This window comes from Silurus aristotelis (genome assembly GCF_946808225.1).
Source record: "Silurus aristotelis genome assembly, chromosome: 5".
In the NCBI taxonomy this organism is placed as follows: Eukaryota; Metazoa; Chordata; class Actinopteri; order Siluriformes; family Siluridae; genus Silurus; species Silurus aristotelis.
The window spans coordinates 18954060-18981989 of NC_139578.1; the positions used below are offsets into that span (position 1 = coordinate 18954060).

The window sequence follows — 27930 nt, forward strand, 5'->3', positions numbered from 1 at the left end:
GATGTAGTTGCAGGGAGAAGAGGTGGAGAAGGTGGAGGAGTTCAGGTACCTGGAGTCAACAGTCCAAGGTAATGAAGAGTATGTTACAGAAGTGAAGAAAAAAGTGCAGGCAGGGTGGAGAATAGTTGCAGGAGTGATTTTAGGACTATGGTGAGACCTGCAATGTTGTATGGTTTGGAAACAGTGGCATTGAGTAAAAGACAGGAGGTGGAGCTGAAGGTAGCAGAGTTAAAAATTTTGAGGTTTTCGTTGGGAGTGACGAGGATGGACAGGATTAGAAATGAGTTTATTAGAGGGACAGCGCATGTAGGACGTTTTGGGGACAAAGTGACAGAGGAGAGATTGAGATGGTTTGGAGATGTACAGAGGAGAGACATGGTTATATCGGTAGGAGAATGCTGAGGATGGAGCCGCCAGGAAGAAGGAAAAAGGAAGGCCAATTGGGAATGTCTGCAAAACAGGTTAGTTTGTGTTTTTATTTTATTATAGCAGCTATAAACAGCTGTTACCTTTTTAATCTCGTTAAGGTAACAACAAAAAAACTCACAAAGCCTTGTGGCAAAAATAAAAAACAAAAAAAAGCTGACATTGGATACTTATTCCAGAAATGCTAAATATGTGTCTGGCGTGTCAGATAATTTTTTCGTGTAAATCAAGAAATGATTAGGTATAAACACATAAATATAAACTTCACCTTGCATTTACCGGTACTATTTTCATCAGCATCCTCCACCCATTTTGAATCATACTTTATATATTTATACACAGATATAGCAAAAGTACACACATCCTTCACTTAAGTAGATGTACAGATACTCATGTTTTAAAAACTCTGGTAAAAGTTGATGTACTGACTACACTTTTTTACTCAAATTAAAGTTAAGAAGTTTGGGCTCTAAAATGTATTTAAGTAAAAAGTAGCCATTACTACTACCTGTTTTAGTGTCACGCTGGTAACTGAACCTCACGACATATTAATATATTAATACAAAAGAATGTACATTTTTCTATTTTTTTTTTCGCTGACTCCTTCGGTCTCATCCTTGTAGCCATAATTCTTCTAGCCTTCGTAGGTTAGCCTACGTCTGTGGTGTGTGAGAGCCAGGAAATTATACACTGGTAGTAGAACGAAAAAGCCGCGCAGTGACAAGAAATATGTCGATGGGCTGAAAACGTGAGAAGAAAAAATATTGACATTTTAACATATTGATTAAAACTAAAGTAACGAGTCTGGATTAAAAATGTAAGAAGGAGAAAGTACAGATATTTGTGACAAAATGTAATGAGTGAAAGTAAATTGTCCAAAAAATAAATAGTTAAATAAATAGATACCCAAAAAACCTATTTAAGTGCGGTAAGTATTTGTACTGCATTACTTCCCACCTCTGCTTATACATATACTTACTGGAATCATTCAAACTCCATATAAGTGATAAAAGCTTCACAAACGTAAACTTTCTTTCAGCTTCTCCCATCAGAGGTCGCCACAGTGGATCATCCGCATGTTTGATTTGGCACGTTTTTATGCTGGATGCCCTTCCTAATGCAACCCTCCCCATTTATCCGGGCTTGGGACCGGCACTAAGAGTGGCTGGGGTTGGTTCCCTGACCGGGGATCGAACCCGGGCCCACCGCATCCTAACTACTAGACCACCAGGGGACTTGATAAAAGCTTCACACATTTATTTAAATTGATCATTGTCATTTCTCACATCTATGCCAACTGTGATGGTCACTCATCCTCTGCTAGATAATACAAAAAACCTTCAGAAACACGTTACAGTTCTCGCTATGATGAGCAATAATGAGAGGAGAGGTTTTTACTTGATACATATACATTACAGTTCACTGAAATTCTTTCATCACATATCCCAGCTTGTTAGGAAGCTGGGGGTCAGAGCACAGGGTCAGCCATAAAGTAGAGCCCCTGAAGTAGAGGGGGTTAGGGGCCTTACTCGAAAACCTTACCTACCGAGACACCGTTTTAAGATGTCCACCATTTGTTACATACCTATGCTGATGTTTTGAACAAAATATTTAGATTGTGGATTTGGACAAAGCTTATTTAATCATCATTAACTTAGCAGCGAGGCACTCAGACTTACAGTAAAGCTCTCGCTTAACTTCTTTGCCATGTGCTTAGCCTGTCCATATCCTTCTGCACATTGCTTGGCTGTCTGCCTCCTTTGCGCTCGCCTGTGTGCTCATATCAAATTATGCCTCTCTTCAGTTTTTCTAAGCTGCTTCTCACTCTCTGTGCCTCACACACACATACACACACACTGGCTCTGCAAGGTGGCCTTTCTGGGTCTATCTGCCACCTGTTTGCACAGCTTCCCACACCATGACCTGCTCATGGCTTATGAATCCTTACTCGTCTTTGAAGATCTGTTATTCTTGTATTGAACTTTACATAGCATTGCCTAAAGGGTTTTAAAGTTTTCCGTCTGAGGATCAGAATCTCGGCAAAGGCATAAGAAACTGAATCACACCTGGCATCTAATCCAATTCAAATTCAGCAGTTAACTATAACAGTCTGAAATGCGTTAGAGATTTACATTTAGTATGTGTTTATTTTTTTCCCCTTCATTTTATTTAATTATTAAGTACTAGAAATTAAGCATATCTCTGATATCTCTGATTTCTTTTTTTTTTTTTTGCATGTTTGTCACACTTTAATGTTTCAGATCATCTAACTAATTCAAATATCAGTAAAAGATAACACAAGTGAACACAACATGCAGTTTTTAAATGAAGGTTTTTATTATTGAGGCAAAACTAAATCTAAAAACTACATGGCCCTGTGTGAAAAAGGGTTTGCCCCCTAAACCTAATAACTGGTTGGGCCACCCTTAGCAGCAACAACTGCAATCAAGCGTTTGTGATAAATTGCAATGAGTCTGTTACAGCACTGTGGAGGAATTTTGCTCCACTCATCTATGCAGAATTGTTGTAATTCAGACACATTGGAGGGTTTTTCGCAGCATCTCAAAAGGATTCAGGTCAGGACTTTGACTAGGTCACTCCAAAGACTTCATTTTGTTTTTCTTCAGCCATTCAGAGGTGGACTTGCTGGTGTGTTGTGGATCATTATCCTGCTGCAGAACCCAAGTTCACTTTAGCTTGAGCTCACGAGTAGATGGCAGGACATTCTCCTTCAGGATTTTTTAAAACAGCAGAATTCATGGTTTCATTTATCACAGCAAGTCTTCCAGGTCCTGAAGCAGCAAAACAACTCCAGACCATCACACTACCACCACCATATTTTACTGTTGGGATGATGTTCTTTTTCTGTAATGCGCTGTTACTTCTACGCCAGACGGCATGGGACACACACCTTCCATCAGTCCAAAGAGTATTTTGCCAAAAGTCTTGGGGATCATCAAGATGTTTTTTGGCAAAACTGAGACGAACCTTTATGTTCTTTTTGCTCAGCAGTGGTTTTCGTCTTGGAGCTCTGCCATGCAGACCATTTTTGCCCAGTCTCTTTTTTAAGGTGGAGTCATGAACACTGACCTTAACCGAGGCAAGTGAGGCCTGCAGTTCTTTAGATGTTGTTGTGGGGTCTTTTGTGACCTCTTGGACGAGTCGTCACTGTGCTCTTGGGGTAATTTTGGTCAGCCGGCCACTCCTGGGAAGGTTCTCCATGTTTTTGCCATTTGTGAATAATGGTTTTCACTGTGGTTCGCTGGAGTCCCAAAGCTTTATAAATGTCTTTATAACCTTTTTTCAGACTGATAGATGCTAATTACTTTCTTTCTGATTTGTTTCTGAATTTCTTTGGATCTGGGCATGATGTCTAGCTTTTGAGGATCTTTTGGTCTACTTTACTTTATCAGGCAGGTCCTATTTTAGAGATTTCTTTATTTGTGAACAGGTGTGGCAGTAATCAGGCCTGGGTGTGGCTAGATAATTTTTTTCCCCCTCAATAATAAAAACCTTCAAAAACCAAAAACTGCATGTTGTATTTATGTGTTATCTAAATTACCCATCAGTATTTCCCCTAGTGACTAATCAGTGCACACCATTGTCTGTCCCACATGTGCATTTATTTATTCTTTGTTTGATTTTTTTTTTTATGCAACGTCCATAAGTAATAAAAAGTCTTGGTATTCCATCATTAACCAGTTCCTTCATTTCTATTTCCCAGGTACTTTCTGCCTTTATTATTATTATATACAAATTATTTTAATTCCAACATTTCATGCGATATACATACACACATGCAAATATATTATTATCTTCTTTTTGAGTATGTCTTTGATAAAAATAATTGTGTAAACATGTAATGGTTTGGATTCCCCTTATAAATAAATAGCTTTGTTACAGTAATAATACATGTATTACTATTTTAATAAACCTTTATAGTATGTAAATGCCTACATAAAATCTACCTTCCCACAGCATTTAAAAATATGCAAATGAGCATATCAAACCTATGAATATGCAATTACTAAATGAGTCAATGGTGTCATGCATGGATTTATCTATTGGTAGGCTTTCAAAAAGTTGAAACTCAACCCAATACAGATAGATAGATAGATAGATAGATAGATAGATAGATAGATAGATAGATAGATAGATAGATAGATAGATAGATAGATAGATAGATAGATAGATAGATAGACTCAAACAATAGATCTATCTATCTATCTATCTATCTATCTATCTATCTATCTATCTATCTATCTATCTATCTATCTATCTATCTATCTATCTATCTATCTATCTATCTATCTATCTTGTTGTCTGTCTGTCTGTCTGTCTGTCTGTCTGTCTGTCTGTCTGTCTGTCTGTCTGTGTCGATCCAGATTTCCAGATTTCTAGATTGATAGATTTCTAGAAATGCAGGAAGCGGGAATGTGAACACCAGAGTGATCCAGATTTCTAGATTGATATATAGATTTCTAGAAATGCAAGAAGCGGGAATGTGAACACCAGAGTGATCCAGATTTCTAGATTGATAGATAGATTTCTAGAAATGCAAGAAGCGGGAATGTGAACACCAGAGTGATCCAGATTTCTAGATTGATTAGATAGATTTCTAGAAATGCAGGAAGCGGGAATGTGAACACCAGAGTGATCCAGATTTCTAGATTGATAGATAGATTTCTTGATTTATCTATCAATCTAGAAATCTGGATCACTCTGGTGTTCACATTCCCGCTTCCTGCATTTCGGACGCGCTCGTGGGTCTCCCAGCAGCGGCCAATCAGATCCTGCCATGTTGGGAAAGTCTGACCAATCGGCGCTCACCTCAAGGAGGAAAACTTGTCTGGTTTGCCAGTCGGCATTGTGCTGATGCTGGGCAAACTGGCACCACATTGTCGTCGTTTGTTAGAGCTGAACCGTCGCCCTTTCCTCGTAACACGTGAAATGAAGGCGCTGCGCGATGTGAACTCTCTCTCCAGCCATGTCGCATGCAGCACGCTGTACCGGCGCGAGCAGTAAAGGCGGAAGTGTTGGACAATAGAGCAGCGAGGTGTGTTTCCGTGTTGGCGCGTCAGTGTGCAAAGAGGAGGATTCCCACAAACACAACTTCTGGCGCGTCCTCTGTCCCATTTCACATTCCGACACTGTCATGTCACACCAGTATCATTTTATACCAACAAACGCACTCCGCTGTTTATTGTTTGACACGGATGACAAGGAAGAAGCCCGAAGCTGAACATAAGCCGAGTAGAAAAGTGTTAGCCCCCCCCATGGAGCTGTCTTGTTGATCGCAGCGCCTCATGTTGTGAAGCGATTTGCATAAGGACTTCCGCCCCTGCCTTCCTTTCACTTCTATGAAGCAGCTGGAAACGATGCCATGCACACGCTGACACTACAGCAGGCGGCACGCAGCCTCGCCGATCGCGGTCCGTGCGAAGATGCTTCCTAGGAGCCCGTAATGATTTGGATACGGCTCAGGATTTTTGCATGGACTCCAAAGCACGGGATGGGAGACACTGGACCTCGTGGAGGCGGATCTTCTGGACGCCGTGTCTTCAGATCGCTATGCTGAAGGGACTACAAGCGGTGTTCGTGTCCTCTCTCCCTGGAACTAAGAGACATTATTTTGCTTGACGCCAGACACGATTTTCCACGCACTGGATACACATTTACCTGCTGCTGCTGCTGTTGTTGTTGTTGTTGTTGTTGTTGTTTTTTAATCGGATTGTATCCTGTTCTTGTTTTTGTTTCACCTAGTCTTTTTTTGATGATCCTAGATGGGGAAATCGTCCTTACCAGCTCACACTTTTGTCTTTGGGACTTAGTTGAGACACCAGGTTTTAGCAGAACTCACCCACTCGTCATGAAGGTTTTTTTTGGCGCAGTATGAACCATTTCGGACTCAATTGTGGCTTTGGAAGCGTTTTCTAAATGCCACCTACAGACTTCCATGACACACACTAGTATATATCATAGAGTTGCATATGTAGTGAATGTGTTGTAGGTATTTTATAGCTGATATATAAACATACATATATATATATATATATATATATATATATATATATATATATATATATATATATATATATATATATATATATATAATCTATAATCTATAATCTATATAATCTGAGCCGACAGCAGCCTGTTTGAGATGGTGACTACTCTTGGGTCAGGCCTTTTTTTTTTTCTTTTTTTTTTTTTTTTTTGGTGAATTAAGGCTACACTTTTTTCCTTTCTATTTTTAAAACCGAACACTTTGGACGGCGAAGCTGGCTTGATTTTTCCCCAGAAATTCAATAAGCCTTCCTTGATTTGTGTGTGTGTCTGTGTGTGTGAGTGTGTCCTCTCCTGCCGTGGGAGGAACTGAAAGCTTTCGCGTCCATCATGTCTCACTTGTCTGGGTTAGCCCTCGCTGTGCTACGTGGACTCTTCATCTGTGCGCTTGTGGGATTAGAGCTGAGCTTCTCGGGATCTCTGGCTTCTTCAGACACCACCATTGTATCAACTCCAGGTAAGTTAAAGCCTCGAAAAGCGGTGTTTTTTATAAGCATAGAAAAGGTATTGTACACATCCTCACACGGCTGTTCAATAGGCTGATCCTAAAGCCAGACACGGACACGGCTGAAAATCTCTCTCCGCCGCTGGAGCCGTGATGTGCAGCGGCTCATGAAATGGGCATGTGTGTGTGTAAAAGAGAGGGAAAGGAGAATCCCAACAGCAACTTAATCACATTTCACAGCAGAAGCTAATTTAATGGCTCTTTTCATCATGTCGTCATTGCTTGGAGAAGGGGACCAAGTCTTCCAGGCAGGAGTGAGAAGGTAAACCCCCATCCATCCCTCAGGACTCCCTCTACAGTGCACAGTGCAGGGGATTCCTTTCTCTCTCTCTCTCTCTCTCTCTCTCTCTCTCTCTCTCTCTCTCTCTCTCTCTCTCTCTCTCTCTCTCTCTCAGCCTACTGTTGCCTGATAAACTGTTTCTCCAGCTTGGATCTTTGCCTATTGCAGCATTCTGTATGAGTTGTTTTTTTTTCCTCCAAATAAACCCTCCATCCATATCACTATTCCAAGCACCTACCTTTAAGCCTTTCAGTCATCCCCAGTCATCCGCAGTCAACCGATTGTCTTTGTCTTGGTCAAGGTTCAGATACAGAATTCTGTCCCACAAACAGTAGGGGGAACCCGTTACGGACGGGATGCCAGTCCATCACAGGGCTTCGTGCACACCATCATGCATTTACATACTTTCTCACACCACTCGCATGCCACCGAGAGCTGCGAGGAAACCGGAGAACCCGGAGGAAATTACTTGTAAACGAATAAATATTTACAAGTAATAATAATTATGATTGATTATGAGCCCGTTTCTTAGACCCAAGGACACATTAGACTATAAAATAATAGAAGCATTAGATTAGTTTAGATTAGATTCAACTTTATTGTCATTGTGCAAGGTACATGTACAGAGTCAATGAAATGCAGTTAGCATCTAACCAGAAGTGCACAAGTGCCTATTTACAGTAGATAATAGATAAACAAGGTATGAGGTCTATATATTAATGTACAGAAGGTGCAGTAGGTAATAATATAGATATATACAACTTTATTGTCATTGCATAGTACAGGTACACAGCAACAAAATGCAGTTTGGCATCTACCAGAAGTGCAAAATGTAGCAATCGTCCAAAAGTGCAAAAAATATGTAGCATAATTACAGCATGTGATATATATGTAAGCATATGTACAGTGAATAAATATAAAGGCTATAACAGTGTGTATATAGTGTGTGTGTATGTATGTATGTATATATATATATATATATATATATATATATATATATATATATATATATATATATATATATATATATATACATACAGTGAGGAAAATAAGTATTTAAACACCCTGCTATTTTGCAAGTTCTCCCACTTAGAAATCATGGAGGGGTCTGAAATTGTCATCGTAGGTGCATGTCCACTGTGAGGGACATAATCTAAAAAAAAAAAAATCCAGAAATCACAATGTATGATTTTTTAACTATTTATTTGTATGATACAGCTGCAAATAAGTATTTGAACACCTGAGAAAGTCAATGTTAATATTTGGTACAGTAGCCTTTGTTTGCAATTACAGAGGTCAAACGTTTCCTGTAGTTTTTCACCAGGTTTGCACACACTGCAGGAGGGATTTTGGCCCACTCCTCCACACAGATCTTCTCTAGATCAGTCAGGTTTCTGGTCTGTCGCTGAGAAACACGGAGTTTGAGCTCCCTCCAAAGATTCTCTATTGGGTTTAGGTCTGGAGACTGGCTAGGCCACGCCAGAACCTTGATATGCTTCTTACAGAGCCACTCCTTGGTTATCCTGGCTGTGTGCTTCGGGTCATTGTCATGTTGGAAGACCCAGCCTTGACCCATCTTCAATGCTCTAACTGAGGGAAGGAGGTTGTTCCCCAAAATCTCGCAATACATGGCCCCGGTCATCCTCTCCTTAATACAGTGCAGTCACCCTGTCCCATGTGCAGAAAAACACCCCCAAAGCATGATGCTACCACCCCCATGCTTCACAGTAGGGATGTGTTCTTGGGATGGTACTCATCATTCATCTTCCACCAAACACGTTTAGTGGAATTATGACCCAAAAGTTCTATTTCGGTCTCATCTGACCACATGACTTTCTCCCATGACTCCTCTGGATCATCCAAATGTTCATTGGCAAACTTAAGACGTGCCTGGACATGTGCTGGTTTAAGCAGGGGAACCTTCCGTGCCATGCATGATTTCAAACCATGACGTCTTAGTGTATTACCAACAGTAACCTTGGAAACGGTGGTCCCAGCTCTTTTCAGGTCATTGACCAGCTCCTCCCGTGTAGTTCTGGGCTGATTTCTCACCTTCCTTAGGATCATTGAGACCCCACGAGGTAAAATCTTGCATGGAGCCCCAGTCCGAGGGAGATTGACAGTCATGTTTAGCTTCTTACATTTTCTAATGATTGCTCCAACATTGGACCTTTTTTTCACCAAGCTGCTTGGCAATTTCCCCGTAGCCCTTTCCAGCCTTGTGGAGGTGTAGAATTTTGTCTCTAGTGTCTTTGGACAGCTCTTTGGTCTTGACCATGTTAGTAGTTGGATTCTTACTGATTGTATGGGGTGGACAGGTGTCTTTATGCAGCTAACGACCTCAAACAGGTGCATCCAATTTAGGATAATAAATGTAGTGGAGGTGGACATTTTAAAGGCAGACTAACAGGTCTTTGAGGGTCAGAATTCTAGCTGATAGACAGGTGTTCAAATACTTATTTGCAGCTGTATCATACAAATAAATAGTTAAAAAATCATATATTGTGATTTATGTATGTTTTTTTTTAAGATTATGTCTCTCACAGTGGACATGCACCTACGATGACAATTTCAGACCCCTCCATGATTTCTAAGTGGGAGAACTTGCAAAATAGCAGGGTGTTCAAATACTTATTTTCCTCACTATATATATATATATATATACTGTACAAAGATCATGCATAGATAGACTGTCAGAAGAACAATATAAACAAAGGTCTTAAAGTCAGCCTAAAGGAAAATATGATAACTTGCCCAATAGAAAGCAGAAAATGTGTTATGTAAATAATACAGAAAATGAGAAGTGAAATTAAGGGTCTGTTGTAAACTACAGTACAAATATAAAGGTGTATACCGTCTGTATTTCTCTCTCTCTCTCGCTCTCTCTCTCTCTCTCTCTCTCTCTCTCTCTCTCTCTCTCTCTCTCTCTCTCTCTCTCTCTCTTTTTCTATCTATCTATCTATCTATCTATCTATCTATCTATCTATCTATCTATCTATCTATCTATCTATCTATCTATCTATCTATCTATCTATCTATCTATCTATCTATATATATATATATATATATTATACACCAAATATATCTGCCACTGCAGGCTTCATGGTTCTTTTCCAGCTTTTCTAACATATGGCATAATGAACTTTTCAATGGAGCATTAGACACCCAGCTAGCTTTTCACATCGCTGTGGTTTTACTTTTCTGAAAGCAAAAGCCTGACTTGAAGTGTTTTTAAACCACAAACCCGATTGCGCTGTGGTTGTGGAAAATGACCAGATGAGACAAGGGTTAGAGGGGTTGAAACTTGTTTAGGCCAGAGATAAAGACTTTGGTGTAAAATGTCTGATGTTCCTGCTCTGGTCTCCGCTGTAAAGCACAGCCCAAAAAGACTTAAGCCGAAGTTTCTCTTGAGGCGCTGCAACTTGACACTGCTGTCACTGGGCACCAGGAGCTTGTAAGTGAGAATATGTACTCGGTACACATTCCTGAAATAAAAGCTAAAAGAAATCAATCATAAATCTTGAACATTTTAATTGCAGGAATGATGGTGCTTGTTCAGCTTTCTACATTACTGAGGGACAGCATATTAAAAGCAAGACAGTAATCACAGCCTGGTTCGTTGGTGTGTAGTACAGGTATACCATGCTGGAAGCATGTGAATGGGCCATAGGATAGTGGGGTTGATGTGGCTAACATTGCTGAACGTATGTGGCACAGATTCAGTCTTGGCTAGGTCTGTCACACACAGCTGTTTTCTCAATCCCGGGCCAGGGTTTAATGACAGTGTATCGTTTCAGCTGTCTGGCCCGGATCAGGCTGACCTGACAGATTGCTGTCTCCCCAGCTGGAACTCATTCTAGCCTGCCAAGTACACACTCTAGATAGGTGGGTATATCTTAATCCTGACTATCAAAACTGTTAGATTTCAATTTGCATGGTAATGGATCTTCAAGCACAGGGTAGCTCATCACTGCACCTCCAGCCCAAACCGCCTTGAGAAAAAAACCAAAAAGGAGAAATCATGATAAATGTTCCCTCACTAATGACTTGTTCTGACTTTATTTATGGCCCCCTTAATGCTCGCCTGATCTCTGTTTGATGTTAAAGTCTTGTATCAACGCTATTTAGCATGATCGATGCATGGGGGTTGTTGTAAGCATGTCAGAAACTAAGTCAGGTTAATGCACCTGGCTTGTGAGACGTCTAACAGCACCTCTTACATCAGGGGCACTCGGCTTCAGCGGAAACTTAAACAGATGCAATGTAGGATACAGGATACATGATCTAGGATACATGGGTTAGAATAATTGCAATAAGTATGTGCTACTGGAATTTTTTATTTTTTATTTTGATCGGTTAAATGATTTATATTTATTTGTGCTATACATCTGGTTCTGGCAGCGGCAGCCTGGGATGTTGCTGTATCTGGATTCTGGAAAACAGCCAAAGAGACGAAAAAGAGATGTAATCACATAATGCCTGTGCTACTCCTGCACTGCAGTGCTTTTTTTTCATTTCTTTTTTTTCTTATGGGGGTTAGTTAATGACACGTTCTAATTCTAGATACATGCAATAGAGTTTAGAAAAAAGGGCAGTTTTTAACTGTATTTGTATTAGAAAATATCTAATAAAGTTTTTCTAGGCTGCCACAATGCCATCATTAACCCCATAACCTTACATTCTTTACATAGAAACTACACACCAAATACATTTCCTGTTTCAGTGTAGTTATTATATAATACATCATTACAAATGTATTTAAATATGTTTTTTTTTTTTACATTTACTGCATGCCTCTTATGAGTTTTGGAAACATCTCCTCTCACATACTTCTTTTGTGTATTACATATCAAATATTAGTTTATAATATACCATGATATGTCTAAATGCTCGTTTCTAATTGGCTGGAAGGTGCCAGTATGGTTTAAGGACCAGCTAGCGCCCGTCAGTTCAATCGTCGTTGGAAGTGAATGTACAGCTTAGTTATTAAGAGAGACGTGGCACAGACACATTCAGTTCCACATATCCACACAATCTCTCTCTTTCTGTTTTTTCTCTCTCACTTTAATACCTGTATATTATAAATCATTCGAAATCAATTGTTTTGTTCTCTCAGTGTGTATATTTGTGATTCCTGATCTGATCTGATGACAACATCAGTGACGGCTTGTCAGCTTGTGAGTTAACAGTGATGGCAGATGACCTCAGTAAGCGGGATAATCCTCCACTTTGCGTTGGTGGTTCTTTGCCTCTACATGGTGCATTAAAGTCGCTTTCATTTTAACCTCTTACAAATACAACTGTTGACGTTTGTATATATTGAGGCAGTTTGTTTGTTGTATAGTTACATCTAGCTACTGGCATTCATCTAGCAATCACCATGAGGTTAGGAATAAAGCTGTTGCTAGTTAGCACTAGCTACTGTTTTCCCACATCTCTTGGAAAAACAAGAACAAACAATTGACTCTAACAAGTAACAAGTTATTGTATGATCTGAGGCCATCTTTTATTTTCACTTTCACGTTGTATTGTTGCAAAGCAGGAATTCGTTTTTTGTACCCTAGAGACCTCGTGGCTGCCGTTCATGTGATGCTTAATTCATCTGTTTTGTTAGACTGAAATGTTTACTGTTTCAAAAGTACTATGCTCATAGAAGATCTTTGGGAATCTGGTGATTACATTACACCCTCCCCCAACCCCCCATCATTTCTATTCAGTTTTGCAGTTCTGTGGCTAACCATCAAACCTGTATTGTGCTGTAGGTGTGCATTCGGCAATACACGAGCAAGAGCATTTTTTTTCCCACTTCCTGGTCAAACTTCTTCCTTCCCTCTTCTCCAAAGATGGCATAACAATTGAAGTAAATATACGACTTTGATCAGATTGAAGATTTAAAGCTTTAATGATTCAAAACACTTAATAAATAGTTAATAGTTTTTTTTTAATCAATGTAGTTTTCTTTTTTTTTTTTAAGAATTGAGTTTATTTATTTTTTTTACCAGCTCTGCTTGTGAATAGTTGATCAGGCTACTCAGTATCTTCCACCCCAACCCATATAGACCACGTCTTCCTGGTTCTGGCTTTGAAATAGGTTTGGGTCTCTTAGTTCAAGTAAGAGGGAAATTTTAATTCTACTATATTCCAAGACAGCAGCAGTCATAACAGTTTGAGGAAATTCGCAGTCTATTTTCTGTTTTGTTTGTGATGAAAGAGGCAGGCGGATCAGCTCAGGCTCAGGCTCATGCTCATGCATCGCATGCAAAAACACATTGCACGTGGTTAGAGAGAGTGCAGAGGGACAAGTGAGTGTTTTTGCGATTTGTCATTAAGCTGTCTTGTATGTGAGTAAACATTTATCGAACTTGAATTGCTCTCTCACTATCTTTATTTATTTATTTATTTATTTATTTATTTTTGACACAAATGGGGCCAAGCACATAGCGAGGTGGTGTGAATTTATTCAGGCTGGCCTTGCTGCTACGTGTGAGGAAATATTACGCCTCTTTTCATTAAAACATAGATAATCATCTCCTGTGAAATATCAGAGGGAATTCCTGAGGCATCACAGCATTATGTCTATGTCTGTGTGTGTGTGTGTGTGTGTGTGTGTGTGTGTGTGTGTGTGTGAGAGAGAGAGAGAGAGAGAGAGAGAGAGAGAGAGAGAGAGAGAGAGAGAGAAGTGATGTTTAGGTACGAATGTAAATGGATGGAAGATGTGTTGCATAATCCTGTGGTTTAATTCCCACATTTTATCAGGCTTCATTACTTGATGTATTTACTTAGTCATTTTACACTCTGGGTTTGTTTATAGCTCCTGCATGAGTTTAGGGATTTCTGGTAAACTTTAGTGCTAATACTGGTTAGTATGAATGCTTTGCTGGGCATTGTGGGTGTGTGTGGGTGTGTGGGTGTGAAGAGAGTCAGATAGATGCACAATTCCCTGCGGGTGTGATTTTTTTTTTTTCAGGCGCGCTGGGATTTACCGAATTTCCCATCCGGCACTTTGCGAGGGTCATCTGCCGCTATGCAGAGTGCCATTGTGTGTGTGTGTGTGTGTGTGTGTGTCTGTGCATGGGAATGGCAGTGTGACAAAAAAAAACACAATTATGCAAACAACTCACAATGTTTGCTAATCCGTAAGAATAAAAGAATGTTCAGATTATTTGAGAATTTGGCAAAGTAAACGTGCCTGTGTGTGCACGTGTGTGTGCGCGTGTGTGTGTGTGTGTGGTGGGGGGGATTAAAAGAGCAAATGAGACTGAATGTTTGTATATATGTAAATAGGGGGAACTTGGTCAGTAAAGGGCTCCCGGTTGCGAACCGAGCGCTGATGGAATTTCCTGTGCTGCTCTCGATGGCTATCATGGTGACCGCTCTGTGTATGCCAGCGTGTGTGGCCTTTATACTGGAATAATGGAATAATGGCTTAGGATCTGTATTCATCCGTCAGCTGCTCTTAAACCTAAGAACGACGAAGGATACATTGTTCGAAAATGTGCACATTTCTATCTTGTATTACTTTTGCCTTCAGACCACAACACTAATTATACAGAATATAAATTAAACGAGTCAATAACTGCTCACTCTCAGATCGGTATGAAATTAATTAAAGGCAGGAGCACTTGGAGGGTAAAACTGATGTGTATAGAGGATATATACTCACAAAAATTTGCTCTTTTAATAACCTTCTTGGAATATGTTCCACTAGATTTTGGAGTCTGCTTGTGTTCATTTGTGTTCATTCAGCCACAAGGGTGTTAGTAAAGTCAGGTACTGATGTAGGTTGAGGAGACCTGGGCCTTTTCAATAGGGTTGAGTTCAGAGCTCTATAGCAGGCCCCTCAAGATCTTCTACTCCAAACCATGTAAACTATATCTTCATGGAGCTGGCTTTAGGCACATTGTCATGCTGGAGCATATTTGGGTCTCCTAGTTCAAGTGAAGGGAAAATTTGTGGATAGTTTACGGAAGAACCACATATAGCTGGTAAGGTCAGGTGTCCCAATACTTTTTGTCCCTGTAGTGTATATGTTATAGTATCTAAATTGAACTCTAAGCTAGTACTCTTAAGATCTTTTGAATTTTCTTCAATATATATATATATATATATATATATATATATATATATATATATATATTATATTTATTATCATATTTTTAATCATAAGTAACAATTACGATTGTAACCAAAAAAAAAATTGCTCAGAGTAGTCTTTAAAATTTCTCTGGTCGATAAGCGCGGTACCACTGTACTTTCATATATTTAATATGTGGGAGAGAGAATAATGAGAGAGAATAATGTGAAATATGACATTTAATTCAACAAATATAAAAAAATCACGATGTTTACCACTTGTCTTGGCTACTCGTGCTGTATGCTTCCGGTCATTATCATACTGGTAGGTCCGATTCTCTGACAGGTTGAGCTTGTGTGCTGATGCCACCAGGTTTTCATCAAGAATCTTGAGATAGTCTTTATTCCTAATTTAATCTGGCAGAGAAGCAACCCCCATAGCATGATGTGACCACTACCATACTTGACCGTTAAAATGGTACTCTTAGTAGTGAAGACTTCTCCTTTCTTATGCCAAACATGTGCAACATCCATATGTCCAAAGTTTGGATCTTTATCTAGGTGACCCCTCGCAGGGTGCAGGCCAGGCGTGCATCCCGGTGTGTCTGGGTAAGGAGTGGTGTCTTTCTGGGTCGATATCTATAGAGACCACCTCGATGCAGAATTTGTTAAATGGTCGATCTTGATATTGTTTCCCCTGCTTGATTAAGGGGTCTATGAGGGCTTTGGTGGTGATACAGGGGTTGTTGTTTGCATCGTGGCAAATCTTTCTAGCGACTCTAGAGGATACTTTGCACGCCTATTCAAGTTTTTGACAGTGTTGAACTTCTTGATGATACTCTGTATGACAGAAACAGTGACATCCATTTCTTTTGAAATGGCCTTGTAGACTTTGCCTTCACTATGGGCCTTGACATCACGATGCGTACGAAGATCATGACTGAGTTCTTGCTTTTCGGCCATGGTGACAGTGACTGAAAATAATTAAAGCTTCGCCCCTTAAATATACTTTACAGAGCAGGTGTTACCATTTAACATAATTAGGCCTTAATTGATTAGACCTAAATTGATGAAATTGATGATCACTGGAGTGTGAAACCATGTGCACTTACAGAAAAGAACGAATGTTTTCAGAGATTGGGAATAGGGTATGATTCCTTTTGAACAGGCTCAAAAGAGAATCTCTGGCCATCTCTATTGGGATTTAAATGAAGTTTAGCTAAGACATATGTGGGTTTGTGCATAGCAAATAATGTATATTTAATACAATGGAAGTTTCGCCAAAATAGTTTTCGCAAAAACAAATTTAAAGTATTGATTTGTCAAAGGCAGGGGTCACCAACATGGCACCAGGTCTCCCGTGGGCCTTTTCTAAAAAAAAAATAGCTCACCATAGCGCCACTTACCAGTGAGCTGCATCAAATTTATTTTGTTGCTATTCTTTTTTAAATCACACTTGCATTGGTTTGAATTTAAAAATGACAGTATTAAAATAAAGATGACTAGATATAGATGAATATCATTAATTATTAATAATAACATATAATTAAAGGTAAATTGAGCAAATTTGTTATTTCAGAAGTGTGTATCAAACTGTAGCCCTTCACATTGATTGGTAGCTAAGAAGTAGCTCTCAGATTCAAAAAGGTTGGTGACCCCCTGGTCCAAGGGGTATGAATAATTTTGAGCACTACTGTATGTGTGTGTGTGTGTGTGTGTGTGTGTGTGTGTGTGTGTGTGTGTGTGTGTGTGTGTGTGTATATATATATAATATATATATAATTTAGTGCATTATTTAAAATAAATGTAATCAGTTTCACATGGATGTTGATGTTTCCCTGATGTTGCATTCTTATCGGTGTCATTCCATGAACGAATTAGCACATAACCTGTTATGATTCATGACAGGTTTTATTTGCTTTGCATTGTATATTTAGACTGTCTGGCATTTAAACATCATTCCTGTCTTTGAGAGCCTTTTTAAGCAGCTGTCAAAGCATAGGAGCAAAAAAAAAAAAGCCAGGTATTGTCTTATAGTTAGGTCAGACTGTCAGAACAATAACAAAAAAACACTTTGTAGTTTTTACTGGCCTGTCTGACTGGTTCATGTGTTTTTTTTTTCCCTTAAAATGAAACTGCTCTCGTGTCAGCTCATGCACATTTCATATTCATGGGGAGATTGTTTAATAATTAACGACTCGTTTGAGGTGAATTCAATAGGTTCATGAAGGGATGAATCATTTTTAGTGAACAGGGTCTTTATTTTCAACTGCTTAGCCTTCGTTTGGCGCTGAGTACTCCATAAATGATCTATTAATTATACAATGGCGAGGTAAAAAAATGAATGAATAATCTTCCTTTTGGTCTGTAGCATACATGGTTACACACTCACAGCCCTGCATTGCCTTAAGCTCTATCTCACTGACCATAATAAAAATTTTTATGCAATTGTAAGGAAGAATAAACTGCAGGTATAGAGACTACAGGCCATGCTTAAGGGTCCAGCAGTGACTTGCTGTCAGTTTTACTAAGTATACTAAGTAGTTTTCCTTAGTACCTTTAAATAAAACAAACAAACAAAAAAAACAAAACTATAATGATTTTCAATCACAGGATTGTCTATTCGATCACATTTCTCAGCACATACTGCAGCAATTCTCACAATGCACAATATTTATTACAGCGAGACTTGTGTCAAAGGAGCCCTTTACACTAACTAAGGCTATTTGAACAGGAAAGTCAACATTTGGTGCAGCCACAGTGTTTGTTGACTCTTCTCCAAAGTGAGAGAAGACGACTGTAGAGCATGTTTGCATGCTGCCGGTTTCATTGCTTTAGCCTGGAGACGCTATCAAATACTTAACGCCGAAGTAGTGTTTGACAAACACGGTGACTCAAAATGGTTTCAGAAAATCAGCTAAGACAGTATTGTGCTCCTGTGCTTTTAAGAATGAGCTTGTTCCGAGTGAGTGTGTGTGTGTGTGTGTGTGTGTGTGTATTTATATGTATTTATATATATATATATATATATATATATATATATATATATATATATATATATATATATATATATATATGTATTATAGTACATATACTATAAATATTCATAATTACTATTTTATTATTATATACCAACAAGGACCATGCTATACTTTGTTTTCACTATTTTTTTTATCATATTATGTATAGATATTGTATCTCTTTATACACACAATGCAGAAAAATTATCTAGAATTTATTATGGTGTGTGGAATTTATTTATTTTTTTTGCAAGGAAAAGGTAGCATAACAATGTAATGCTGTATTAGAGTAATGCTGAGTATCAGGTGTATCAGGTGCGGTCACAATGATGGAATTTTATGATGGAACACAGATTTATTAAGTTTAACTTGTTTGCTGAACATATAAAATATGCAATAATTTATTACCCAATATGGGTCATTTTCATCGCCATACAGTTTCAAAATTGTCAGTCATTTTAAGGTGAACTGTAAAAAGTGATGCATTTCATACATTTGTATCACAGCAAAATACATCAAAAGAATCCTCCTCATTGTCCTTCAGACCTGTTAGGTTCACTTTTGAAGTCTAGGGTAGGGAAGTAGCATATGGTGTTTTTGTGATGGATCTTGGAAGAAAGAACATAACAGAGACCCAGTTTAAGTTTTTCTTTCGCTTTACTGTCAAGTCTATAATACAAATGTACATATGTAAGGAAAAAGACTAAATACAACAAAACAAAATAAAGAAACCAACAGGGATCAATGAACTTGAAATAGTGAATCAAGGAGGTGGACTCAGTGACGGTGCCAAAACAAAGAACTAAACAAAACAACTTCCCCACCTATGTACAGCCTAACCTGCCCAAATATACAGCGGGTGGCACTCGCCTTTAACCCTAGTGTGTCTTAACAGAGAAACGCCTACGTGGGATTTGTAAAGACGCATCCAAAACGACCTGTCCACACGGCACATACGAAACCGGTAGTACCAGTAGGTTATCATCAGGAGTGGATGATTAAGGGTGACTAAAGATGCTGAAGAGAAGTTATTGCTATTCACTGCAGGGGTATAAATTACAGACAATGTTGCTTTATCTTTTGGCGCCAAAATTTTCGGGTTCCCTCCCCCTAGCTTCTCTTGCTATCAACCCCCCTTCCTTCCTCCACAAAGGCGCTTTAATCCTCGAAGACCCATATGTGTTTTTTCTGCAAACTGTTGCTATAATCATGTACATTTATGGCATTTGGCAGATGCTTTTAAGCAGAGCGACTTAAAATTAACTCATTTATACAACAGAAAGTAAGTTGTATGGTTTAGAGACAGTGGCATTGACTAAAAGGCAGGAGGTGGAGCTGGAGTAGCAGAGCTGAAGATGTTGAGGTTTTTGTTGGGAGTGACGAAGATGGACAGGATTAGAAAATATTTTTTTTTGAGGGACAGCGCATGTAGGACGTTTTGGGGACAAGTTGAGGGAGGCGAGAGGTTTGGACATGTGCCGAGGAGGGACATCGGAATGGAGAATGATGAGGATGGAGCCACCAGGAAGAAGAAAAGGGGAAGGCGATATATGGATGTGGTGAGGGAAGACATGCAGGTAGTTGGCTTGGAAGAGGCAGATGTAAAGGGCAGGGTAGTATCAAGACGGATGATCCGCTGAGGCGACCCCTAACGGGAGCAGCTGAAAAAAGATATGATGGAGCAGGTGAGGGTTAAGGGCCTTGCCCAAGGGGCCCAGCATGGGCAGCTTTGTTGTGCTAGGATTTGAAATTTCTGATCAGAAGTCCAAAACTCTAAACCACTAAGCTACCACCTCCTCACACAGAATTGTATTGAATTTTTAGTTCCTCTGTGCACAAACTGAGCTATATGGTTTGACAAGCTTAGTGTAGATCTTGAGTGGCTTGCACAGAGCCCTGAACTGGAATGATAACAGAATTCCAGGCTTCCTTAGCCATCATCAGTACACACTTGTTGCTGATTGAGGACAAATCTACACAGCCACACAGCAAATTATAGTGGAAAGCATTTCCAGAAGAATGAAGGCTATTTTAACAGCAAAGTTGGGACTAGATGTTGAATATAACGATCAGGTGTCCACTTACTTTTGGCAAAGCTACCAATCCAGCATCGCTTTTGCTAATGAATGTCCAACAGCTGGTCAGCAGTGGACCGTTTTCTATCACTGTCTACTACAGACGGTTATTTGGGATAATTAGATTTGCTACGGAAAGCTACGCAGCTGATAGTATCTGAGTCTGGGTGACAGCTGCCATGCAGCTTGCATGCACATTCAGAAAATGAACTATTAATAGAGCATTAATCATTGATATCACAATGCTATCAGGTAATCCATAAAAAGTCATGGTAGCACGATTACAGCTAATTTGATGTCCTACTTCGATTACAAGCACACAATATGGACAAAAGTATTGGACACCTGACGTTTCCAGCCAGATGGGGTTCTTCCCTAAACGATTATTACAAATTTGAAGGAACACAATTGTACAGGATGTCATCAAATTTATTAGCATTACCTTTTTCAATCACTTGAACCTAAATCTGTTCCAGCATAATACTGAAGATATGGCTCACATTGGTTAAAGTGGAAGATCTTGAGTGGCCTGCTATAGAGCTCTGACCTCAACCCTATTGAACACCTTGGAAAGAGTTGAAACTGTGAATGCACCCCAGGACTCCTCACCCTGCTTCAGTTATTATTATTTTTTTTATTAAAACCTCTGTGGCTGAATGAGCACAAATCTCTCTACAAGCATGCTCCAGAATTTAGTGGAACACCTTTGGAGGAGAGTGGAGGTTATTATAACAGCAAATCGTGGAATGGGATGTTTAAAAAGCACATGTGAACCTAAAGGTCAGGCATCCACATACTTTTGTCTATATTGTGTACTTGAATTACTTTTTTTTTTTTGTTGTTCTCTTGATATCGAGCTATGCTTCTCCCTGCCCAAATGTGTACGCCATGAGTTTATTTCTTGAATGATGTTGATGATAATGCTTTGTTTTATCATCCCACCAGATTTGTAAAGGTTCCTTTCTTTTTTAAATGTATGTAATTGCTGAACGGATATGGCCTCATACTGACGAGTGATTCATCCTGTAATTTTATAACGCATTATATCACTTCCCTGCATGACATCACCTCATTTAATTCTGACACTGCCAGTAAAGCGATGACATTTTACTTAACCATTATGGCCATTTGGAAGCTGGGGGATCTTTGATACACACGAGTATTTTTACAAACCATGATCATGTTTTCCAGTAAGTTGTGACCCGGTTGAACAGTGTGTGTGTGTGTGTGTGTGTGTGTGTGTGTGTGTGTGTGTGTGTGTGTGTGTGTGTGTGTCGACCGTATTAGGACCAGGGACAGCGGATGATTGCTGTGACACGGTCACTGGCCCTCGAATGTTCTTCATAACTAAGCAGTTCTGTCAGACTAAATGGCAGCTTGGCCTTAGGGGTAATTAATTTTGTCGCTGAGATCCAAAGCTGCCATAAGCACACAAACATGCAAACACTCATATTTACACACACACACACACACATATGTATGCTCTGAGCTGTAGTGAGCCAGTCGGACTAGCTATGGATGGAATCTTCAGAGTAATGCCTGTTTGAAGAGAGCCAGTAATATCTTTCTAAACTGATAATTAGATTTATTTCGACTGCGTCCTCATGAGCGAGGGCTGCTTTCATGTTGCCTAAAGAACTGAATACAGTTGCTTTAAAGATGATTTATATTAGTCATACTGAAAAATTGCGATAAATTTCGTGACCACCCACTTTTCTGTAATATCGTTTTATTTTAGTTATTTATTTCTGATCATTACAAACTATCTGGGAGCAATTAAAACTGATACAGTTGATAAAATCTTGTTTTTAAATGTAAAATAAAATAAAAACAAAATCAGTTGTTTTTATAAATGAATAGATTTTTTTTTTTTTTTTGAATAATAGCTAAACTATATTTAAATATTTGTTTAGCAATAAAAACAAATGGATCACTTATAGTACACTAATTAGTTTGACTCATGTACAGTAGAAATGCTTTTAAAAATGAATCTCTAATTTAATATATACAGTTGTTTGCAAAAGTTTATGAACCCCAGACAATGTCCATGATTTTCATTTATAAATATTTGGGTGTTTGGATCAGCAATTTCATTTTGATCTCTCAAATAACTGAAGGACACAGTAATATTTCAGTAGTGACATTAATTGGAACACACAATTGGTTTGGGGAGCTCAATAAGCCTTGAACTTTATAGACAAGTGCATCCCATCATGAGAAAAGGTATTTAAGGTGGCCTGCCACTTATGGCCTTAACAAGAACTGTGCATGTGTTCTTCCATTTCCTCACTATGTTCCTCACAGTGGACACTGACAGCTTATATCTCTGCGATAACTTTTTGTAGCCTTCCCCTAAACCATAATGTCGAACAATCTTTGTTTTTAGGTCATTTGAGAGTTGTTTTGAGACCCCCATGTTGCTACTCTTCAGAGGAGAGTCAAAGAGAATGGAATGCACCTGTCTATGAAGTTCAAGGTTTAATGAGCTCACCAAACCAATTGTGGGTTCCAATTAATCAGTGCTAAGTACTTACAGGTATTCAAATCAACAAAATGACAAGGGTGCCCAAATTTATGCACCTGTCTAATTTCGTTTTGATGCATATTGCGCATTTTCTGTTAATCCAATAAACCTTATGTCACTACTGAAATATTACTGTGTCCTTCAGTTATTTGATAGATCAAAATGAAATTGCTGATCCAAAAACCCAAATATTTATAAATAAAAATCATGGACATTGTCAGGGGTTCCTATACTTTGGCATACAACTGTAGTTGAAATGGTCTTTTTTCTTTCTGTTTACCGAAAATAAGTTTTAATCTTATAGTTTATAAAGGTTCGAGCAGTGTGTCCATATTAAGTTTCTCACTCAGATGTGCATCGTATATTGATATTAGTGTTTCTTTGAATGAAGGAATTGCTGTGAATTATTTTCTTGCTCCAAATAATCAGAAAGTTCAATCAGTTCATCTGAGTTTAGGTGATTAGTAAATACATCATACAGTATGTGCTTATAGTGTATGCTTCTAGTGAACCTATGCAGTGTGCACTGATATCAACACACAATCAATTTACTCTTTAATCCCCATCAACTTCTTCAGTGAGAGCATGAAAGCAGACTTAAGCATTATCTGTGTGTCCTGGTTACTTAAGTCATATCGAAAAGATTTCTTGATAAATATGTAGGCTAACTTCCTTTTGCCCTTTTACCTATGAATAGAATAGAAACATTTATTTGCATTCTAATTTGTCAGATGTTTTTGATGCATTTTCTGCCAGAAAGCCATTAATAACATTATGGGATGGGATCACACAGAATGTAGAGGTAGTTTCTTCTGTACTGTGGGTGGGTATTATACTGTACACTGTACTGTACACTGTATTTTAGGCAATGTGTGTTTGTTGATTAATGCTGTGGTTAGAGGATGTAGCGTAGTGTGATTTTGTGGCATAGCGTTGACTTCCGGTGACGGCTAGGACAGCGCTGAAAGAGGAATTGCATTTAAAGTGGTGAGACCCAAAAAAAGGGGAACACACACTGTATTTGTTCAGCTGTGCACCAAAGCTTTCATGTCCTTCAGGTGGACACACACATATACATTATGCCAGTGTATTTTCCTTTCATTGGAATCAACGTGGTGTGCATAAAGGGGACATGGGAGACATCTTCATGTACGATTTAAGTGCCAGCTTTTTTCACTAGTTATTTAGGCCAAAGTAGTTACTGTGAAAGTACATCTAAAACATGTGTAGTTGTAAGAGTGAGGACTGTCGATGCTTTAGGTGTCAGAAATATGTTTCACTTGTTGCCTTTTCCTGTTTACCTCTGTGTTTCTAAGAATACCGAGCAGTCTTTTTTGAGAATCGAGCTGAGCATCTTCTGAGACAAATCCATTCACAAAGTCATCTTCCACTTTGTCTCATCTGCGCTTCATCTTGCACCCCTAAGAGTTTTTTTCCTCACTCATTGGGTAACACTTTCCAAGTTCCAAGTAGGACGCATTTAGGAAAGCTAGAATCCAAAGAACTGTTTTTTTTTTTTTTTATAAGTATAATGTTCTTTGGAAGGTAATGGAACCCAATGCTATTCATCAAGGTAAGTACAGCAGTTAATGTGAGGACGCTATGTTTAGGGAGAGAGAGATAGCTCATCTCTGTGTCTGCTAAAATAAATCCTAAAGTGGATTTCTCACGTGAGAGAGAGAGATGGAGGGGTTTGGATGTAAGGAATAGCTGTGCCATTTTATTTCTCAATGAGGGGAAAGTCCCAGACAGAGAGAGGGAGAGCTGACTGGTTTGGATTTCTCCATCTTGGCCAGTTCTTCTCACATTGCAAGACATTGCATTCTGCTCTTAGGGGCTGTGAATAACTAAAGAGAGAGAGAGAGAGAGAGAGAGAGAGAGAGAGAGAGAGAGAGACCAGCTAATGACTGCAAAACCTACTGAAACAGTCAGAGAGGTAAATGTGTGTATATTTTGCTGAGGTAAGGCTCAGTTGGATCTCCTGTTATATGAACACAGTGTGCAGTAAAGGACAAAAAAAAAAAAAAACTTATATCATTGTGTGACTGGTGGTTTTCGTTTATCCTTTAGTGCCTCTTTCAGCCGGGGAGGGCGATACGGACAGGAACACCTCAGCAATTAATGCAAAATCCAAACGCACTTTTCTCAACCAAAACAGTAATTTTGCATAACCAAGTTGACATCCAGGGTCAGGGCAGGGATCACACTGTCAGACCTGCTTTAGAATTGAAAAAGCCTAAACAGGAACCCATTCACCGAAACCAAAGTTCATAGAGAAATACAGTCCTATTTATTTGGAATTTGGTAAGCCTGATTTTACAGGCGCAATGTTATTTTGACTCGTATGTTCACAACACTAGTGTAGTTTCTGCCCAGATTATTGGATTCTTTTTTTTTTTTTGTAAAGCAGGACATACAGGTTCAAAGCACTCATCTAAAGGTGTGCGTGTCCTGTAAACAGATACAGGCATCTTGTGCATGTCACTATTTAGACTACTGTCTTAGACAGCATTAATACTTATAACTTAAGCAAATAGAGACATGGGTTAAAATAAGAAAGCTCAGTTTTTACCCTACCTTTGTTTATATTGAAGGTAGACTCTATTACTAAGTTTACAACTCATTCATTTTTAGATAAATGTACAGAAAATTTTAAGGTGTTGGCATTTAAAAATCCAGCCTTCAAGAAACATACGACTTTTCCAAGCCTTATGTGCTTCTTCTCCAGATTGTTACCACAATTTGTATAGGATGCCTTTGGATGCAGAGGAAAAACATTTTCCTTTCACTTAAACACGGAGACCCAAAACTGTTTCAGAATTTAACAGTTTAGGTGAGTGATGTGTAATTATCCCTGATAAGCAGCCATATCTATTGTGTCAAGGAAAAAGTCCCTTAGATGTTATGAGGAAGAAACCTTGAGAGGAACCAGACTCAAAAGGGGAACCCATCCTCATTTGGGTGACATCAAAAGTGTGATTATAAATCTTTAAACAATACAGAACACTGGAGAGTGAGAACTAACATGAGCACTGGAATGTAAGATTATGAGTAATGTTCTTTCTACAGTCTTATACAGTCATTTGAGATTATGGCACCAGGAGCTACTGAGCAACTCATAAAATAGCTCGACATTTTTGATCATCACAGATCCAACACCAGCTTCTCCATGCCAGAGCCTTTAAACACTTAAATAGGTCTAATGTCCAAACTCCACATGAAGTGGGATCCAAATGGCACTGGTATGTCTCTAGATGGTTCGGGATGTTTGCGGGGTCCGCATCTACTTCTTTAAAGGTCCAATATCTTCATGAGGTGAGACGTCAGTGGAGCTGTTGCAACCTCAGGATGCCTCGGGATGGGTAAAGAGAGAGAAGCAGTGGAGAGTAATTAGCGTAGCTGCTGTTCATAATACAAGCATAAGTTTATAATGTGCATGTGATCAGATGTACTGGAGCACAAGTTTTGATATGATATGTGATGTGAGTTATGTTTAGGCTTTGCTAAAATGATACGTCTTTAAACTGCACTTAAACTGAGAGAGTGTGTCCGAGCCCCGAACGCTGTCAGGAAGACTATTCCAAAGTTTAGGAGCTAAATGTGAGAATGCTCTACCACCTTTAGTGGACTTTGCTATTCTAGGAACTACTAGAAGTCCGGAGGCCTCAGGCCTTCTTACCCTACATAAATACTTGACTTTACTAACGCCCTTATGGACGGTTGAGAAACAATCTCTACAAGCACGCTTCAAAATCTAGTGAAACATCTTTCAATAAGAGTGGAAGTTATTGTAACTGCAAATGGGCACTAAATATAAAATGTGATGTTCAAAAAGCACATATAACTCTTTTTGGCCAGGTGTCAACAAATGTTTGTTTATATATTGTATTTGTTAAAACCAAAGAATCGTACTAGAGCGTTTATTTGGCACATTTAGCTTGAGTCAGACATCTGGTTAAGAGCAGATCGGGTTAAGGGCCAAACAGTTGAAGCATTGGGGCTTGAACCCTTGAACTTTTGATCAGTAAACCAGAACCTTAAGCACTGTGCCGGCACTGTCCTTCAGGTTACATTAGGTCACATACTGATTTTCTTGATGCCATTTTAAAATATTTGCTAAATAATACTATCTAAAAAAGAGCTTATGAATGAAATGAACAGACTGCCGCACTACATTGAGGATCAGAAGCTGCAGAACCACCATGTCTACCCTGAGACATCAACCAGAATTTAAATCCAGTATACAGAGACGTTTCTTATTTTCAGAAAAAAACAACGCTTTATGTGTTACGCATTTACTCGCCATAATGTGGATTAAAGAAAAGATCTGCAGTCATAATATAATGGCTGTTAAAAGTAAAGCATGTTGTTATTGTTACTGTTTAACTCACTTTGTCCAGGTACTAAATATAAAAGAAAAAAATAACCACTCAATGCTGCCAAATAATTTGGGGAATATATAGGCCAATATCTGTAATTTATAGTTTTTTATTTATAATTCACATTTGCCACAATGTTGTATCGTAATATTCAGTAAACAAATCATAACACTATAAAATGTGATACATCATCTTGTTTGGAGAAAAACAGTCTTCACACCTTTAATCCATATTTTTTGGTACTAATAACTGTCCTATTATTTGGATGGCTAGAAATCCATATGTCCATTAACTGACACTTAGGACAAGAAACATGACTTTCCTTTTCAAAAATTAAGGCCTTTTGTAATAGTAGCCTTTCTGCGTGGAGTGGGTGTCTGTTCTACACAAAAAATCATTCCTAGGCTGTTAACATCACTGTAGCGAGACAGGTGTGTCCTGAGAGGACTTAACAGTAGCCTTTGTCTGAGTTCCACTCATGTGTACCTATGAAAAGATGACCTCTTTGTGCTCCCTCGTGTCTGGTACTGTCAAATTCATTATAGTTTGGTGAAGGTCTTGACCTAACTAGTAACCAGCAAT

The 27930-nt window shown here is 38.8% G+C and overlaps 1 protein-coding gene across 1 annotated transcript in view; it reads left to right on the forward strand.

Moving 5' to 3' along the window:
* The first annotated feature begins 6566 nt into the window (after positions 1–6566).
* stim2b (stromal interaction molecule 2b) overlaps positions 6567–27930 on the forward strand; it is a 47992-nt gene continuing 26628 nt past the window's right edge. The window contains exon 1 of the mRNA XM_083541269.1: positions 6567–6949. Coding sequence (XP_083397395.1) covers positions 6823–6949 — 127 coding nt within the window. The 5' untranslated portion in view covers positions 6567–6822. The remainder of the gene's footprint in view (positions 6950–27930) is intronic.